This window comes from Coccidioides posadasii, chromosome 1 (genome assembly GCF_018416015.2).
Source record: "Coccidioides posadasii str. Silveira chromosome 1, complete sequence".
Taxonomy (NCBI): Eukaryota; Fungi; Ascomycota; class Eurotiomycetes; order Onygenales; family Onygenaceae; genus Coccidioides; species Coccidioides posadasii.
The window spans coordinates 489,351-507,936 of NC_089407.1; the positions used below are offsets into that span (position 1 = coordinate 489,351).

Genomic DNA, 18,586 nt, shown 5'->3' on the forward strand with positions numbered 1-18,586 from the left:
ATTCCCTATCACCACATGTTTGCACGCTGCAGGTATACAGGATCATGAAAATTAGTGTCGTTCACCATGGAGCAGTACCAACAGGGGCAGGGGATTCGTATGAGGATCTTTGCAAAAAGCTGCGCAACATCAGAGATCGGTGGAAACACCCCCCACCAAGTACTACCGCAAGCACTTGCATGAGTCTCTTGCAAGATGCGTTGACCAATTAAGAACACTGAATGCGGTTTGTGCCAGGATTCTGGTTCATTTCAGCTCTGAGTTAGCTGAGGTGTAGGATGTTCTGTATTCATTGTTGATTAGTTGACTCAACTTTCAGCTCTGTAGCCAAGATTTTGTGATCCGTAAAAGTGTGTACTTCCGTATTCATGAGGATGTAGGTTGTGGAGAGTGAGGGCCGGGACAGGGGAAGAGAGAGAGAACTGAACTGAGCTGAGATGCCTGGTCAAGAGAGCAGTAATGTGCTCATGACAGCACGGGATGAGAGCCCATTGTGCAGCAGCGCATCTGCTTACTTGTTGGTGTTGGCGTTGGTGCCAGGATCCTGGTCCAGTTTCGGCTCCAAGTTAGCTGATCATGTAAGTAGAATATCCCATGTTTATTTCTTGACTACCTGGCTTATCTTTCTGCCCTGCAACTCAGTTTTCGTGGTCTACAGAAATGCATGTTTGTGAGCCTGTAGATCATTGGCGGGAGGGGAGCTGAGCTGGGATATCTACGGAGTACTCCGTAGCTGGTGCAGGAATGTGCTTGACGGCTGATAGAGGGGCTACATAATCCTCCGCAAAAGCTCCGAGAAAGCCGCTGTAACTCTTGTCTCAGAAATCTGGTCCCAGCTTGGCAGCGCAGTAGCTAATTAGTTAGCGATTTGTACTGTAGGTGCGTCCCCCTGAGCTGGCCTGAATGCCTATAGCCAAACTGCAATTGACGTACCAAGCCGACATGCACACTCGCTGACAGCTCCAGTAGTTATAGAAGAGACGAACATACTATAAAAAAAAAACCATCCGAGGATAAAGGACCTATGCCTTCACTTACATGCCAATTTCTTTGTCAACTTCTTCCAACATGGGGAGCGAGCCAATTGCCATAATCGGACTGAGTTGCAAGTTTGCAGGGGATGCAACAAGTCCAGCAAAACTTTGGACGTTGCTCGAAGAAGGACGGAGTGCATGGAGCGAGATTCCGTCGTCACGATTCAATCCCAAGGGGGCCTATCATCCAAGCCGCGAGAAGCTGAGCACTGTAAGTGCCTCATGAGTCCCTCAAACAGTCTCTCAAGGCTAATGGATGGCGTAGTCACACATCCGCGGCGGGCACTTTTTGGAGGAGGATCTAGCGCTATTTGACGCTGCCTTCTTTAACTTTTCTGCAGAGACTGCCTCAGTAAGAGCACGATCTCAGCAACCCCCCAAAGTGAAATCTGACTGAAACGAGATGTGTATAGACGTTAGATCCTCAATTCCGGCTTCAACTAGAGTCGGTCTACGAGGCACTAGAGAATGGTGCGCTTCCCCGCCGCCCTCTTCTTTTAACTTTCAAGTCACAGAGCTTCTGTCTTAACTTCCTCCTTTCCTGATCACTTGCTAACGTGGCTATCATGCAAAGCCGGCCTTCCACTATCACAAGTTGCAGGATCCAACACCTCTGTCTTTGCTGGCACATTCTTTCATGACTACAGGGATGCCTTGATCCGTGATGAGGATAACCTGCCGAGATCCTTTATCACGGGCATTGGCTCTGCCATGGCATCCAACCGCATATCCCACTTTTTTGACCTTCGAGGGGCCAGCATGACGATTGATACTGGATGCTCAACGACGCTTGTGGCTCTTCACCAAGCGGTGGAGAACTTAAGAAGCAGAGGGAGTGAGATGAGTATCGTGGGCGGCGCCAATGTGCTATTGAACCCCGACAATTTTAAAGCCTTGGGATCCTTCGGGTAAGCATGTTCTCCTCAGGTTTCATGATGCCACTAACGCCCGTTCAGCTTTCTCTCACCTGACGGTAAATGCTTCGCCTTTGATGAACGTGCCAACGGCTACGGACGCGGGGAGGGTGTGGCCACCATCGTTATCAAGCGCCTCGAGGATGCGCTCGCGGCCGGCGACCCAATCCGTGCCATCATCCGGGAGTCGGTCCTGAATCAAGATGGCAAAACTGAAAGCCTCACGTCGCCCAGCCAGGCAGCTCAAGAAGCTCTCATGCGAGGCTGCTATGCCAAAGCTGGCCTTGAACCGCTCCAGACGCAGTACTTTGAGGCCCACGGCACGGGTACTGCCACTGGTGATCCAATCGAGGCGGGTGCTATCGCGTCCGTCTTTCAGAGTCATAGACGGAGGGAGGAGGAGGCGCTACGCATTGGCTCCGTCAAGACGAACATTGGCCATACCGAGGCTACGAGCGGACTGGCTAGTGTTATTAAGGTCGTGCTGGCTATGGAGAAAGGCGTGCTTCCACCCTCGATCAACTTCGAGAAGCCCAATCCGCAGCTGGCCTTGGATGACTGGCGACTCAAGGTGGTTACCGAGTTGGAGAAGTGGCCAGTGGCTCCTGGCCAGAAGATGCGAGCGTCGGTGAACAATTTCGGCTACGGAGGCTCCAACGCCCACATCATTATGGAAGATGCCAACGGATGCTCACAGAACCGCTCTGTCAATGGGAACGTCAATGGCGAGGTTAATGGAAACACCAACGGTGTTGGCGCCCATGCCGCTGGGACCGCTGGCGACAAGTATAAGCTTCTGCTCGTCAGCGCCAAAGACGAGCATGCGCACGAGAACATGGTCGCCAGACTCGCGGACTTCCTTCGTCAGAAGGAACAACATGGTCCACAGGACACTGAGACTCTTCTTCAGAGCTTGGCCTACACTTTGGGCCAGCGTCGCACCATGTTCCCCTGGGTGGCGGCGTACCCCGTCCCCATAACTCAAGGTCTTGACGGCGTCGCTAAGATACTGGAAACGCCCAAGTTTAGACCGTCGCGCCCCTCCCAACGCCCACGTATCGGCATGGTCTTCACCGGCCAAGGGGCGCAATGGTACGCCATGGGTAGAGAATTGATCACAACCTACCCTGTGTTCAAAGCGTCTCTCGAGGAAGCCGATGGCTTTCTGCGAGACCTTGGCGCCGACTGGTCGCTAATGGAGGAGCTTGGCCGTGATGCCAAAACAAGCAAGGTCAACCAGACGGCCTTCAGCATCCCCATCTGTGCCGCGGTGCAGATCTCGCTGGTCCGGTTATTGGAGACCTGGGGAGTTACCCCGTCAGCTGTGACAAGCCACTCCAGCGGAGAGATTGCCGCAGCATATACGGTAGGCGCTATCAGCCTCCGCCTCGCCATGGGGATCGCGTACTATAGGAGCAGACTAGCCGCCGAAATGACCCTGGATGGGCCTATCAAGGGCGGCATGCTGGCGGTTGGCCTTGGTCATGGGGACGTGGAAAAATATCTAGAGCGGCTGACTTGCGATGCTCGAGCTGTGGTGGCCTGCATCAACAGCCCGTCTAGCACGACGGTGGCGGGCGACATTGCGGCGATCGAGGAACTCGAGACGTTGCTCAAAGCTGAGGGCCTGTTTGCTCGCCGGCTTCGAGTAGACACTGCGTACCACTCCCACCACATGGAGCCCGTTGCGGAGGACTACCGCCAGGCGCTCCGCAAGATGCCGAAGGAAGAACCAAAGACTAAGTGTCTAGGGCCCATCGCTTTTGCATCCCCCGTCACTGGCTACCGCATGACCAGCACCGGAGCAATCGCCGACCCGGAACACTGGGTCGGCAGTCTAATGCAGCCCGTCCAGTTCGTTGACGCATTCATCGAGATGGTCCATGGCGACTTGTCTGCCGACGCAGCTAGCCAAAGCGTCGATATCATTGTCGAGATTGGCCCACACACCGCTCTCGGAGGCCCCATTCAGGAGATTCTCACCCTGGAGGACTTTGAGGGAATCCGGCTGCCGTACTATGGTAGTCTCGTGCGGCACGCTCACGCGGTCGAGTGCCTCCAGACACTTGCGTCGAACTTGCTCAGGGAAGGCTATCCGCTCGACATCGAAGCCGTCAACTTCCCCCAAGGGAGGAGCCAGGACGTGCGCGTCTTGACCGACCTCCCGTCGTATCCCTGGAACCATCAAACAAGACACTGGCTTGAACCGCGGTTCAATCTGGGCCTTCGCCAGAGGGATCATCGTCCACATGAGCTCCTCGGCTCGCTGGTCCCGGGAACCAACCCTGAAGCACCGGTGTGGAGACACATCCTGCGTGCTACCGAGTCACCTTGGGTTCAAGACCACGTCATCCAGTCCAAGATGCTCTATCCCGGCTGTGGGTTTATCTGCTTGGCTATCGAGGCCGCCACGCAACAGCTGGCCATCGCCGAAGAACAGGAGGGCCGTGAGATATCTGGTTACCGGATTCGAGACATGAGCGTGCAGCAGGCACTCGTCATTCCAGATACCGCTGAAGGCATTGAAATTCAAACGGCTCTCCGTCCGGTCAGTGACAAGGCCGTTGGCTTGCGAGGCTGGAAGGAGTTCGAGGTCCTTTCCATCACTCCAGAGAACAGATGGATGCGACATGCACAGGGTCTTGTTATGGTTGAGTTCGACAACGTTCAAAACGGCGTCTCCTCTTTGGACCAAGAAATACAACATGCACGACTGATCGATGCCATTGATATGTGGAGTACCCTGGAATCTCTCGGCATCAAGTACGGTCTGACGTTCAGGAACATTAGCGACATCCGCCAGTCGAAGAAAGAGCTTCGATCAACAAGCACCATCACTGTGCCTGATACATCTGTGCCCAACGACCTACCTCGCAACCACATCATCCACCCTGCCACGCTCGACGCCGTCGCGCAAGCCGCCTTTACCCCTCTTCCCGGCGCTGCTTTCCACCAAGAGAGCCCTCGAGTTTTCCAGTCAATCGAAAGACTCTGGGTCTCGAGTAAAATCAACCGTGAGGCAGGCCAGGCGTTCCAATGTCACACGAAACTCGACTATGCAGATGTACAAGGCATAAGGGCGGGAGTTGTACTTGTTGACCAAGACAGACCTGTGGTTGAGGTGCATGGGCTTCAACTACGCTCACTGGGTGGGAGTGGGACACAGTCTGCGCAAGGAGGACTCTGTGCCAGAGTGGCTTGGGAGCGCGATCTTGGTTTGAATCTTCACTCAGGCGTCGCCTTGCACACGGGTGAAGATGAGAATCTCCGAAGACTTTCCCTCTATTTTATGGAAGATGCTCTAGCCGACATCTCTCCACTCGAAGCGGATAAGCTTCAGGGCCATTACCGCGCATTCTACGCCTGGATGAAGGACAAACTGCAGTTTGCCACGCCAGATGCTATACGGCCAGATCGAGCACTTCTCACCCAGCGCGTGGCAGAAGCGAGCCCCAGGGGCGAGATGTTGTGCCGCGTGGGCCCATGTCTAGCGGCCATCCTCCGCAGCCAGAGGGCGCCCCAAGATCTCATGGACGAAGGTGGCCTCCTCGAGAAGTGGTCCTCAAACCACGATGATGGCGTTTCGCAAGGAGCCGCACTGCTCCGCCAAATCGTACACAAGCAGCCTCGTGCACGGGTCCTCGAGATTGGCGCCCGACTAGACGTCACGACACGCGCCATGCTAGAAGCACTAGGTCCGCTTGGCTCTTTGTATCACTTTACCAACGCCTCGGATGATGACTTTAAGCACGCCGAACAGGAGCTAGCCGCGTGGGGTGATATCCTTATGTTCGACACGCTCGACGTTGCCAAAGAGCCATCCTCGCAGGGATTCGAGCTGGGCAACTACGACGTTGTGATTGCATCTGGGATCGTGCAACCGTCGACCCAAACTTTGGCAAACGTGCAGGCCCTCATAAAGCCGGGTGGTAAGCTGTTGATGGTCCAGGCGCCTCGCTACGAGCTCGATAGACAGCTTGTGCTTCGTCTCCTCCCCGAGTGGTGGGATGCCAAGGGTAATGATCCAAATCCATCCTTGGAGGTTGTCTCGTGGGATCAGCTTCTCAAAGATGCGGGCTTTAGTGGCGTCGACGTTGCCGTATCCAGCGCGATTATATCAGTAGTGCCGCCGATTGATTCGGCCCGGCCGCCTCGCTCCGACGATATCATCCTCGTCACCAGTAACAAGACAGGCGGTCCTCCACCACAATGGCTTGAGGGCCTGCGGCATTTCATCTCCACATTGGAGCCTGACACGGCTCCTTCCCCTCTGCCCGACGTATACGTTCTCGAGTCTGCTTCGGCAGCATTATATACTGGAAAGATCTGCGTCTTCCTGGGCGAAATCAACCAGCCCATGCTCCGGGACATGGACGCCACGGTCTTTGAAGCCATTAAAGCTATGACCACCAAGTGCAAAGGCCTGCTTTGGGTGACGCGTGGCGGCTCCGTCGACTGTGAAAAGCCAGACCTCGGTCTTGCGGCAGGATTCCTTCGCGCCGCAAGGAGCGAGTATCTTGGTCGGTCGTATGTCACACTGGATCTCGACCCCTCTGCATCTCCCTGGTCGGAGGATGACGTCCAAGCAATCGTGCAAGTCTTGAAAGTGGGTTTCGACGGTTCCTCACTGGGCGAGTTTGAGTACGCCATGCGAGACGGCGTGTTTAAGATACCCCGTGTCCTCAACGATACGTCCCGTAATCGTCTTGTCTCACCCGCCGATGCTGCAGCCACCGACGCCGTCACACTGGTGCCGCTACGCCAAGCAGACCGAGCTTTGAGCTTGCAGGTTGGTGTTCCCGGCAGGCTTGACACTCTCTCTTTTACGGAAGATGCGTCCCTTTCCGATACCTGTGAGCTGTCTCCTGAAATGGTCGAGATCGAGCCTCGTGCCTACGGCATCAACGCGCGCGATGTCATGGTCGCCACCGGCCAGCTACGGGACGAGTCCATGGGGCTCGAGTGCGCTGGCATCATCACCCGTGTGGGCACTGAAGCCGCCGCGCAAGGCTATACCATCGGTGATAACGTCTTCGGTCTCCTGCCGCGCGGACAGTTTGGCAGCATCGCGCGCACGCCCTGGACAAGTATCATGCAGATGCTTCCGGGCCTTAGCTTTGAGGAGGCTGCTTCTCTCCCTATGGCTTACTGTACCGCGTATATCTGCCTTACAGGCCTTGCGCACCTGCAGCGCGAGCAGACGGTTCTCATCCATGCGGCTGCAGGAAGTGTGGGACAGGCGGCTATCATGATAGCGCGTCATGTAGGCGCGGAGGTCTTTGTTACTGTCGGGACTCCTGAGAAACGCGAGTTGATGATACACAGATATGGTATCCCGGAAGATCACCTCTTCAGCAGTCGAGATACGTCGTTTGGGGCAGGCGTGCTTAGCGCTACCCATGGCCGGGGCATCGACGTTGTCCTTAACTCCCTATCTGGATCACTTCTCCAAGAGAGTTTCAATGTACTCGCTCCGTTTGGTCATCTTGTCGAAATCGGCCAACGCGACCTTGATGCCAATAGCTATCTGGCGATGCGGCCCTTCAATCACCCTGCGTCCTTCTCATCGTTTTCGCTGCTTGCTCTGGCCCAACACAATCCGCGTCAGTTGCATCGCGCCATGGTCGAAATCACCCAGCTCGTTGGAGAGCACAAGCTTTCGCCGGTCCATCCCCTCACATCCTACCCCATGAGGGACGTTTCAGAAGCGTTCCGTCATCTGCAGACAGAGAGCCACGTCGGCAAAGCCGTGTTGTCTATTGGATCAGACGTCATGGTCCCGATGCTGCGACAATCGCCGACTCCAAAGTTCTCGCCGGATGCGTCCTACCTCCTGGTTGGTGGTGTGGGTGGTATTGGTTGCTCTATTGCGCGTTGGATGGCCGATCAAGGGGCCAAGAATGTCATCATCTTATCAAGGAGTGCGGGCCGGAGTGAGCAAGCTGCTGCGCTCGTCGACGAACTCAGCCAGGTGGGCTGTCGGGTCAAGGCTGTGAGCTGTAATGTCTCAAGCGGAAGTGGCCTTGCAGATTCGCTGCGCCAATGTCAAGAAGACGGTCTACCACCTATTCGCGGTGTCATACAAGGAGCAATGGTTCTGAAGGTAAGTCGCACAACTGTTGAAGGCATACGTCTGTCGTTACTAATAACTGCCCAGGATACACTCCTTGAGCGAATGACGCTTGTTGATTACCAAACCGCCATCCACCCCAAAGTCCATGGCACATGGAACCTACACACCCAGTTCGCGCAGACAGACTCTCTGGACTTCTTCGTGATGCTCTCTTCAGCTGTTGCTGTCGCCGGTAATGTCAGCCAGGCCAACTACGCTGCGGGAGGGTCGTACCAAGATGCATTGGCTCGCTGGCGGGTGTCGCAAGGTCTGCCTGGCGTCTCTATCAATCTTGGAGCCGTCAAGGGCATCGGCGTCGCTGCCAATACAGGTGTGTTGGGTCACTTGCAGAGAGTGGGTTACTCGCCCATCAACGAGGAGCAGGTCCTCTCGATACTCGGTACCACCATTCTCCATCCGTATGATCCGCAGGTTGTGGTCGGGCTAGACTCTCGCCCAGGCTCCCATTGGGATGCCAAGGGCGAGTCCCAGCTCGGGCGCGATATGCGGTTTGCTGCCCTTAAGCCCCTTGAGACCGACGGTGCAGGGGGAACGAACCCGACAGGAAGCTCCAACTCACTCGCCAGCAAGCTCGCCACGGCCAAGTCACTGGAACAAGCTGTCGACCATGTTGGCGCAGCTATTGCGGAGAAGATCTCAGACATCTTCATGATCCCTCTCGACGATATCGACTTGGCCAACAAGCCGGCACAGTATGGGATCGACTCTCTTGTTGCAGTTGAGCTCCGAAATATGCTCGTTCAGCAAGCTGCGGCCGAGGTGTCTATCTTTGATATTTTGCAGAGCGTCTCATTAGCTGCGCTGGCGGCCGCTATTGCTGCTAAAAGCGCATATATCAGCGAGTAGAAATAGGGTCGCCTTCCCTCCCCTTAAAGAAGAACGTAGCCCCAAGGGCACCAGTCTCAGAAAACCTACATGATAGTATCCATGATATTATTGACTTTTCAGTCCCAGCCATGCCATTAAACCAATAAACAGACTTCGTATCGGGCTCTACAGCCCATTTGGAGATCTCTCGCAAGACTTCGCTCTGAGTATCAGAAATACACTCGAGATTGTGCTCGTTGGCGTGAGAATCGTATATAGCTCCCTTCGCAATAGGGAGCTTCGCAAGCGCCATCTTATAGTCCATGTCGAGTAACGTAACCTTGTTTGCCCATATGGTTAGAGCAGTCTCTTTGGTGCCAACAGTTAATTCACGTCTGATCAATCTGCGTTGCAAATAAGATAGCGCCCCTAGACAGAGTTCGCTATCCCTATTGCAATCAACCGTCCTTCTAGAAAACAATAATATCTCAATGAATTCTAGTAGGCGTACCATTCTATTATGCGTGCTTGTAGTCCAGCTTCTAAAGCTGCTGCTACTTCTGTTTTTTCAGGGTTCAGTTTCTGGCTGGCATTGCTGTAATCTAGCCTGTAAAGCCGCAGCCTCCTCCATAGCCTGTCCGATCTTTTCAATGTTGGCAAATTGGGAATCTGGATCCAATTGAACCTTTTTCCTGATTTTCGAATGCCAAAAGGCTTCTGCTTGACTGCTAAGCTTATGAACAACAGCCAGCTGAGCAGCTTGTTGAGAATTCAGTTCTCCAATCAGCTTGGTAGTCTTCTGTAAGAAAGCTCTCTTGGCTCGATCAAATTTACCCTCTCTACCCAGTTTCTCCAAAAATTATATATATGGCGGGTGGGTCTAGGACCCTAGGATGTAGAGGTTTGTTTTGGGGGCTTGTTTGACATTGCATTCGGATCTAAGAGGATCCAATCCTTTAATAGTGTTCCATGGGACTAATCCAACAGCTTTCCATCCATTTCTAATCACTCACGGTTCTAAAGCCTTTATACATGCCTGAGAATAAGCCTTGATAAAGCATTTCTTCTTGACTGGAGCTGCATTATCTAGATAACTCAATTCCGCAATAGCAGAGCGATAATGAGCTTTCATAGACGAAAAGAACAGCAAGCTCTAATGGTTGCAGCAAACGGGATGAATGACAAGGCAAGAAGACTAGCTGGACATCATTCTGCTTGCAGAGCCAAAGAAATTCAATGGCTATATGACTGCTATGACCATCCGTAACCAGCATTCTATGCCCTCTATTGCTAGGAGCAGTTCCTGGCAGAAAGATCTCTTTAAGCCAGTTAAGCCCTGTCCCATTTGACGTCCATCCACTGTCCGAAGTGATATATACCCAGTCTGGCACTTCTCCAGCTTTAAAACAAGAGGGTTGAGGGTGTTTGCCCTAAAAAAATCACTGCTAGGGGTTGGATAGACTGACCATCAGCGCTGACGGCCTCCACAATTGACACCCACTCATGATTCTCTGGAGCTTTGAGGTAGGTCTTATTCCTCCCGGCTCTGGCAAGCACCCTAGCATTTGGACAGGAGTCTAGAGCAATGCCATGTTCATCCATATTCCATATATTCTCTGTAGCGATGTTGAAGCGGCTTTGGGTCTCATTGAATGGCAAAATTGCCGGATTTGCTCAGACTAGGTTCCCTCAATTTTTCTAGCATCAATCCGCTTGCCAATGCAAGAAGTGACCTTAGGATTGAGTTGTCAAAGCCAGTTACCCAGTCCTTGCCCAAATTATAGTATCTCCATTCATTTGGAGGACTCAGTCACTTGTGCTGTAAGTCATTGATGAGCGGATTTGTTCGACCATCCAGGCGAGAGCAAAGGGTAGACCTTGGGGTGTTGTATGCTGCAGCCACAGTTTTAACAGAAGATATTGTACCATTTTCAAAATCTCTAATAGCAATGCTAATGGCAACCTCACATTGAGAGCTCATTTTCACAGGATGGTTGAGATATTGTGTGTTTCGTTGAAAAAGTAGGATTGCGCGCGGGTGGTGAAGTCTATGGGCGCTATCTTGGTTAAAATGGCCTGTGTCAAGCGACCTGGGTTCACCAGAGTCTCTTAAATATCTTGGCTTCTGCACAGCCATCTTAACGCGCGGGATAGCGAACTTGCTCAAAGCAGTTTTTCTTTTGCCAGGGTCCAATTTTGCCTGAAGTTCTTCAACAAGCATTTGACTCTCGTCCAAGATGGATTGCAGTTCCTCATTGTTAGCGAAGTATTGGTCGTGATCGTGAGGATTTGCCCAACAAATGCTGCATGCTCTCTGCTACATCACCTAGGAGGTTGGCCCCTTCTTTAGCCGCCCAACATCCTCCCTTGCCTTCGTGACACCTTTCGTTTATTATGCGCAGACTTTGATCACCTTGGCAGATAGCTCGGCAACAGCAAAAGCGCTGGCGGCCACGCCGAAGACTTCAGCCATCGCGGACGACTATATATGGGGATCGTTTCGAGGGCCGTGCTTATTACGATAACTGTATCTTGGGTAGTGAACAAAGTTGCACTTTGATCAATTATGCCGTCACCAGTATGTCGGGCTGACACCAAGAAACTTGAGGGAAGCCGGTGCTTTGCATCGTTCAATTGCATCGTTGCAAAGTAGCTGCGCTGATCACAGCTGGACCTCTTCTGTGATCAAATTGGCCGAACCTGCTGCAAAAGCATGGCTTTAACCTCAGGGGTTATTCGAGCCTTACGGCAAGTTCCCCAGGGAGTTTACAGCGACAGATGATAAAGGTGATCATATATGAGTAAATGGACTTCCAGCGAATCGCCAAAAGCGAAAGCGCTTGAGATGGGCGTGGTTTTCAGACCTTGCTTGTCATTCAGCCTGAAGCGGGCGTGCAGCGGATTCAAGGCTCGGGCGTGGCGGACGGCAAACTGCACTCCAAGGATTCACAAACTAGGCCGCGGGGTGAAACGACCTCTGTGCTTCGAGAAGCTAGATGGACAGCGGCAGCGATACTCGGCGTGCTCAAGGCCGGGCGATGACTTTGGAACCCTGGGTCCGGGCCTAGCATAGATCATTGGCGAATCATTCTGGAAAAGATCGATGAACGTCTAGCCTTGACATCAGCCGCCTACGGGAGGGTTGGCTTCGGTGCCGGGCAATACGAGGATTGCTGTCAGCCGGACTCGCTGGCACTCCTTCGCAAGTCTTGTTAACGTTTTCCTCCCTGGAATTCCAACAGACACTACCGTGGACTGTATGATCTGTCCAGCCGAAGTCTTATCATCAGCTACATGGGCTCCTAGTAGTGGGGCAGTGACGCAGAGCGAATGTAAATTTATCAGCCGCGCTGCCGAAAATTCCGAGCGCATATACGAACCTAGGCAATGCGCAGCTTGTTCAGACCAGGGGTCGGTATGAGTACAGTGAAGAGGCTATGCAGTTGAATGTGTTAGTTGTTGGGTGGACCTACCAATTGAATCAAGCTCGCATTCCTCGGCACTGTTGGAGAGCTGATCTTGATCCTTGCACGTAGTTACCTTAGGGATCCGGGTTAGGACGGCGGCAGCATTCATCGCAAGACCCGCCACGGCTGCTACGCGATGGTACAACGAGGACGGTACCCTCAGCTTTGCCGGGCGAAGGGCACGCCGGTCAAATATCGCGACCAGCGGGTGGAGTTGCATTGTATAGTATTTTGGCAAAGCCCTCCCCGCCGCCAATACGCCGACGCTATAAGTAGTATACCTCAATTCAGTCTCTGCCTCTCTGCACCATCTTCGAAGTTGGAGAAATTACCCACGACCTCAATAGCATCGAAGCCTCAATCCTGTACCTCACCTAGCTTAAAAAGTGTTCCCGAAACGATTTAGGTTTTCCACATATCATGGACGCAAGGAACCAGGAATACCACAGGAATACCCTCCACCTCCCACGTATTCTCTGCTTACACGGTGGCGGGACCAACGCACGCATTTTCAAGTCGCAATGCCGTGTGGTCTCGCGCATGCTAGAGCCATACTTCCGATTTGCCTATGCTGAAGCGCCGTTCGATTCAATGCCGGGGCCGGACGTCGTCTCGGTTTACGCTGACTATGGCCCGTTCAAGCGATGGCTCCCGGAGCACGATGAGGTCGAGGATAGAGCGGGAATTGAAGCTATCAACAACTCGATAAAGACCGCCATGATAGAGGACGATAGATCGGGTGCAACGGGTCCATGGGTGGGATTGCTGGGTTTCAGTCAAGGCGCGAAGCTGGCTGCAAGCTTGATTTTCCGACAACAAGTCCGAGCCGAGAAACTGGGGCGGGCGAAAGCTGGGTCTGACTGGAAGTTCGCTGTGCTGATGGCCGGACGAGCACCGATAGTGTCCCTTGATCCGGATGTTTTCAGGTCTTCTTTGTTGAGCAACCTGTCACAGACTGGTTTGTCGGGGCCTCCGGAGTTGGGGGATATCATGGGAGAGGAACACGTCCTCAAACTACCCACCATACATGTCCATGGGTTGGCAGATCCAGGTCTTCATTTACACCGTGAGCTCCTCGAGAACTACTGCAGCGTCGACAGCGCCCGGGTTGTGGAGTGGAATGGCGCGCATCGGGTGCCGCTAAAAAGTGCCGATGTGAATCCTCTCATTGAGGAGATTTTGAACCTAGCAAAGGAGATTGGGGCGTTATGAGATTCGGAGTTGCTGAAGTCAGTGAAAGGAAAAAGACACTTATGGATGTTGGCGCGCAATTATAGATTTGACACCGTGTGAGGATGCTCACGGTAAAGGCAAACGGAAAAGACGAAGAGAGCGAACACGCGACATTTCAAACCCTGGAGGACTAGATGAGCAAGCAGACTATGTACTGAAAAATATACCTATCGAGAGCCACGAAACTATTCACCCATTTGCACTTGCATCGTGGGAGAAACGAACACAGACAATTGCCGATAGAACAACAGCAACGCAGGCCGCGGCCGTCCGTATCGCCATAAGCAGCTCGGCACAGAACAGTGTGGGAGGGATCGGCGGAATCATCGAAATGCCAACATCAGCACTCCGTACAAAGCGAACCGAGGGTTAACATCTCCAGTACCACACTTGGGATAAAAGAAGAACGGAACCCATGTTCGGGGATACTGGCGACAATGGCAAACGCCTTGAAGTCGCCACCAAGGGTTAGATATCGCAACATCATCATTATCACGAAGGGAAAGAAGCCGCCGTGTGGTTACACCCAGTGACCCTCGGCAACAGTCCAGACAAGATCAGGTCCAACGGCATACATGTCTAGTCTCCTCCTTGTTCTCCCGCCTAGATTCGTTCAGCTCTGTCTGCAATTTCTGTGACAACTGGGGCATCGTCTCTGCCCACATTCTGACCCGGGTTCCGGGGTCTCTGCTGGCTCCGCTTGTCGCTTCCTGTCGCGTCATTCTCGGTTGTGTCGGGCCCCTTGTACGTCCAATATCCTCCCCTTTCGTGCTGCACGGCATTCTCTCTGGCATTGAGTGTGGGCATCGGTCTTCTTCACGGAGTACTGGACAACCGCAACAGCTAAAAAGCCGTTGAAAACTCATCATGATCAGATTAGAGAATAATAAAATACTTCACAACTTTAAAAGCGTATAATATTAATGTAAAGGTTTGACAATCATGTTATACGATATATATTTTTGGCTCACCCGTATCGGTATTGGCTCTTGACCGCCTTGACAGTTTTGACTGCTGGGCGAATTGCGCGATTCTGCTTGTAGATATTCTCAATAGCTGCTGTTTGGTCCCCCTAGTTAACTGTCTCCAGCGGGGCACTCTTAACCAGTACAATGAAGAGAGACTGTTTTATCCAGGCCTTATTCTCTCCATTGCTGAAGCCGTGGTAAGAATAAGATCCCCCACTGGGAAGGGCCCTAGCTGCCACAATATTTCCCTCTGTATGGTTTATAATAGCCTCGTTGGCCCTGCTTCACGATAGCCGCAGGAGTCACGTCGGTCGGGGGGAAGGCTGGACAGTCACGCCGGGACACCATGATTTCTCGCAGGGAGCCGTGTGGGTTAGCTGCTCGACTGCGGGTGCTGCATGAGCTGCAACTGCAGCCCAGGAGACATCTTTGCGCCTTTCATTCTTTTCAATTCGCGAGGGTGCTGCAGTCACTTGGTCAAGCTTTGTGAGTTGCAAATATCACAACAGCCCTGCCTTCAATTTAGTTAGTCAGCACGGTTGGCAGCTCTATTAACTTAGTTAATTTATATCTTTGCTTTTCCATCACAAGAACAATGCCCAACTCCTTCATCAGTACTGCAGAATTTTCATCAGGTGCGCGTCCAGCGTCGCGCGCACCGCGAATAGCCTTACCAGCAACCCTCTGACATCGCGAAAATTGGTTAGAAAAGGCGCTCGTCTCTCTCCTAACGTTGAGAGTAACTAGTCTTTCCGCTGAGAAATGCCTCAAATCATGTAGGGTGTTTTCGGCTTTCCTGAGAAAATATATGATCCTCAACAGCGCTTTTTTTTATTTTTTTTGCTATATACTAAAAGAAGATAGAGAAAGAGAGAGAAAAAAAAAAAAAGAAAAAAAGAAAAGGGTGGTGTTAATGACCGTGGCGACCCTCAATCAAATTCTTCGCAGCAACTTTTCTGCATTCGTCCAACACCCTCAATTGTCTGGCGACCTCGCCCAGTCTGCTAATGACTTCCTTGTTCCCCTGCGTAAAACCAAATATTACGTACGGAATTCCGACGTCATCGCAGAACTCCTTCACGTACTTCTGCGCCCGGCGCAAGTTATGTCTCGGGAGACGAGGGAACAAATGGTGCACGACTTGGAATTGGAGACCGCCATGCACAAAGTCCAACCAGGGCGGGCAATCGACATCCATCGTCGTCCGCACCATCTTCTGAGCAAACGACTCGTGGATGCCCACATCGGCGCTTGACATGGCGAAGTGGCTGAGCGTGAGTTGTACGTGCAACGGGGCGGTGACCATATGCGAGATGAGCAGAAACGCGATGCGGGACGACCACGTCGGGATCGAGAGGTATAGCGTCCGGTAGCCGAACCAATACCAGAAAAACACCTGGCCGGTCATTTCAAGATAGCGATGCCACCATGCTGAGCCTTTGCGGGGTGCTTGCGCCGGATCTAGTAGGTATGACCATGCTAGGCGGTACAGGTTGAAACGACCCATTAAAAGTATGGGATAGTAGAGGTAATGCTGGTGCTTAACAAAAAACCGTGCTATAGCATCGAATTTCATATCGCGGTCGTAGTAGCTCGAGCGCAGAGAAGAAAAGAATCGAGGAGAGATGGCGAAAAATGGCACGTGCTGGATGTCCGGATCGTGCTCGGGCGAGTTGGTTGCTATGTGATGCACGTTGTGATTCCGCTTCCACCAACCGACTGAAAGACCACCAAGGAAATCTGCAACGAAAATCCCGATGCAGCTGTCCGTGTGGAATCCATGGGTTATGCTTAAATGACCGGCGTCGTGAACGGTGAATGCAAGCAGGTGCCAGAGTAATCCGAGGAAAACGGCCGAAAGAGTGTAATAGGAATAGTGAAGAAATGTCAAGAAGAGAACGAAAAGAATCGAGTATCGGACAAATTCGACAGCGTAGGAGCCATATGGGCACTGGTAGAGTCCTTCGGATCGCAATTTTTCATCGAGCTGGCGGTACTTTGAGACGACCTCGTCTTGTGACCGTTTATCAAGACGAGGATATTTTGAAAGATCTGATGATATCGCGTGGGCTGTTGATGCTTCCGCAGATCTGAGCGGCCCCAGCTCCGGCTCCGATGAGGATATGGATGAAGCTCGAGAGATAGGCGTATCATTGCCTGCACGTCTCGGGTAAACTTCTTTCCCTGTCTCTTCAGTATCGAAGACCGGTGATGGTGGTGTCGATTCTCCAGATGAGCTGGCATCATCTTCAGCATATAGCGCTTCGTCGTCGACGTGCTTCGATACCAGCGTTCTGAATGTTCCTCCCTGTATCGGAGGCAAGAAATTTTCCCATCTTCCGTGTACTCTTCCTATCACATACTTCTGCATATGTGCCTGTGCTTCATCTGAGTGCAATGCTGTTATTTCGTCCGTCGCATCCCGGCCGACCATGTGCAATATTGATTTATTCCCGCCTGGGTGATATGGTATCCACGCGTCGGCCTTCAGTACCTGATCGCCAAATATGATTATCTTTCTCCCATCTGCTATCAATCCCTCGATTTCTCTCCGAGACCACACACGATTTTTGCATGACACAGCCGACGCCATAGCTCAATGGTAGCTGCAGCGGAGCAGCTGAAGATTGACTTCAAATCCCGGACAGATGATGATGATGATGATGATGATGATGATGATGATGATGATGGATGCTCAGCATCAGACGGAAAGAATGAGGTACGGAGAACTCGCACGTAGTGTCGTATGTCGCTGTTGTTTGTTCGTCCCTCAGCATCAGGAGACTGGGTATCTTTCTGGGAGTGAAATTTGGGAGCACCTGTCAACAGGTATTTAAGATTGGCTTCAATGTTGGTGCGACCAATTGAAGTCCAGTTTAGCGGTGTGCGGCTTGATGTTTCGGCGGCTCCGAGTCTAGCCAAGTAAGCCACAGCGTCGATGGTGCTGCATGTTTTGCGAGGTCAACGAGGACAATGGGCGAGTATGATAAAAACTGGCGTGTTGTTTGCGGGCCTGTGGATCTGCTCGGGGCGACAGGGGGTCCAAACACCCGCAAGGTGGCGGAGGTCCTGTCCCTGTCTGTGCCCCGCAGTGAGAGGGAACAACAAAGCTCTCCAATCAAAAGGATTGTCTCAGGTCGATGTCCAGGGCAGAAATTTGGAGAGATGGCGTGGGTGATACACCCGACCAATGCGAGGGTACATTGCTGCACGTTTGCACATGCTCATCTGTACGGAGTACTTCTTTTCTCCTGTCCTCCGTCTGACCTCTCGGATGATGCAAGGTTCACTTAATTATGTACGCAAGAATCCGGTGTGGATAAGTAGTCATTTTGAGAGTGGTACATATACGGCGTTAGTAGTAGGAGCAGGAGGAGAGCGGATTTGCGTGTTACCAAAGCTCGAATTTCTTGACGAAAATATGCGGCCACCGGGTAAAAGGACCCATCCTCAGGGTATACAAGAAGCAGCCATCGTGTTTTTTTTCCATATTCCGTGACATCCCGTTGGGACCGCTTTGATGTGCAAGCCACCGGAGACGGCGCGAGGAAGTGCCGACATGTGCTCTATTTCTTTGCGTCATGTCGGCTCCATCCATTGATGCTGGAAGCTCCAGACCGGTGATCGCATCCCCAACACCCATAAATACGTCGTCTCTGGAGAGGCAGACACAACCCAAGCCTGAAGCGGGAAAGTTCACGACATTGATCACGCTCCACGTCCGTGGCAATCCCCTTACTGAATCCTACGATGTGTGTGGCGCGCCTTGCATGCAGAAGTCGCTAGAAACGAGTCAACTGGTTACAAGAGTGGTGTAGTTATGGGCTATCAACAGGATGAGATTATCAATGCAAAATGTGTAGCGAATATGATCGAGAGAGAGAGAAGAGAGAGAGAGAAAAGTGAGACAATGTTGCCTGTCAACAATTTAACCTGTCAATACCGTGTCTCAAACATGTAACTAACTGCACCGTACTTATGTAACAATAGTCACCACCAACCATCCTTGGAATTTCCTCCCCTGAGCCAA

At 52.3% G+C, this 18,586-nt stretch overlaps 3 protein-coding genes across 3 annotated transcripts; 2 read left to right on the forward strand and 1 right to left on the reverse strand.

Moving 5' to 3' along the window:
* Positions 1-1,068: 1,068 nt before the first annotated feature.
* Positions 1,069-8,927, forward strand: D8B26_000091 (Type I Iterative PKS; the record flags this gene model as incomplete). The annotated part of the gene is made up of 6 exons (XM_003067694.2): positions 1,069-1,245; positions 1,300-1,386; positions 1,448-1,505; positions 1,609-1,942; positions 1,991-8,051; positions 8,106-8,927. 6 exons carry the CDS (start codon positions 1,069-1,071, stop codon positions 8,925-8,927), a joined length of 7,539 nt encoding a protein of 2,512 aa, XP_003067740.2.
* A 3,848-nt stretch (positions 8,928-12,775) lies between these two features.
* On the forward strand, positions 12,776-15,007 carry D8B26_000092 (uncharacterized protein; the record flags this gene model as incomplete). Its single annotated transcript, XM_003067693.2, has 1 exon — positions 12,776-15,007. The coding sequence occupies one exon, from the start codon at positions 12,776-12,778 to the stop codon at positions 13,565-13,567; it is 792 nt and encodes a 263-aa protein (XP_003067739.1). The 3' UTR covers positions 13,568-15,007.
* A 459-nt stretch (positions 15,008-15,466) lies between these two features.
* On the reverse strand, positions 15,467-17,149 carry D8B26_000093 (uncharacterized protein; the record flags this gene model as incomplete). The annotated part of the gene is made up of 1 exon (XM_003067692.2): positions 15,467-17,149. One exon carries the CDS (start codon positions 17,147-17,149, stop codon positions 15,467-15,469), a length of 1,683 nt encoding a protein of 560 aa, XP_003067738.2.
* Positions 17,150-18,586: the final 1,437 nt, after the last annotated feature.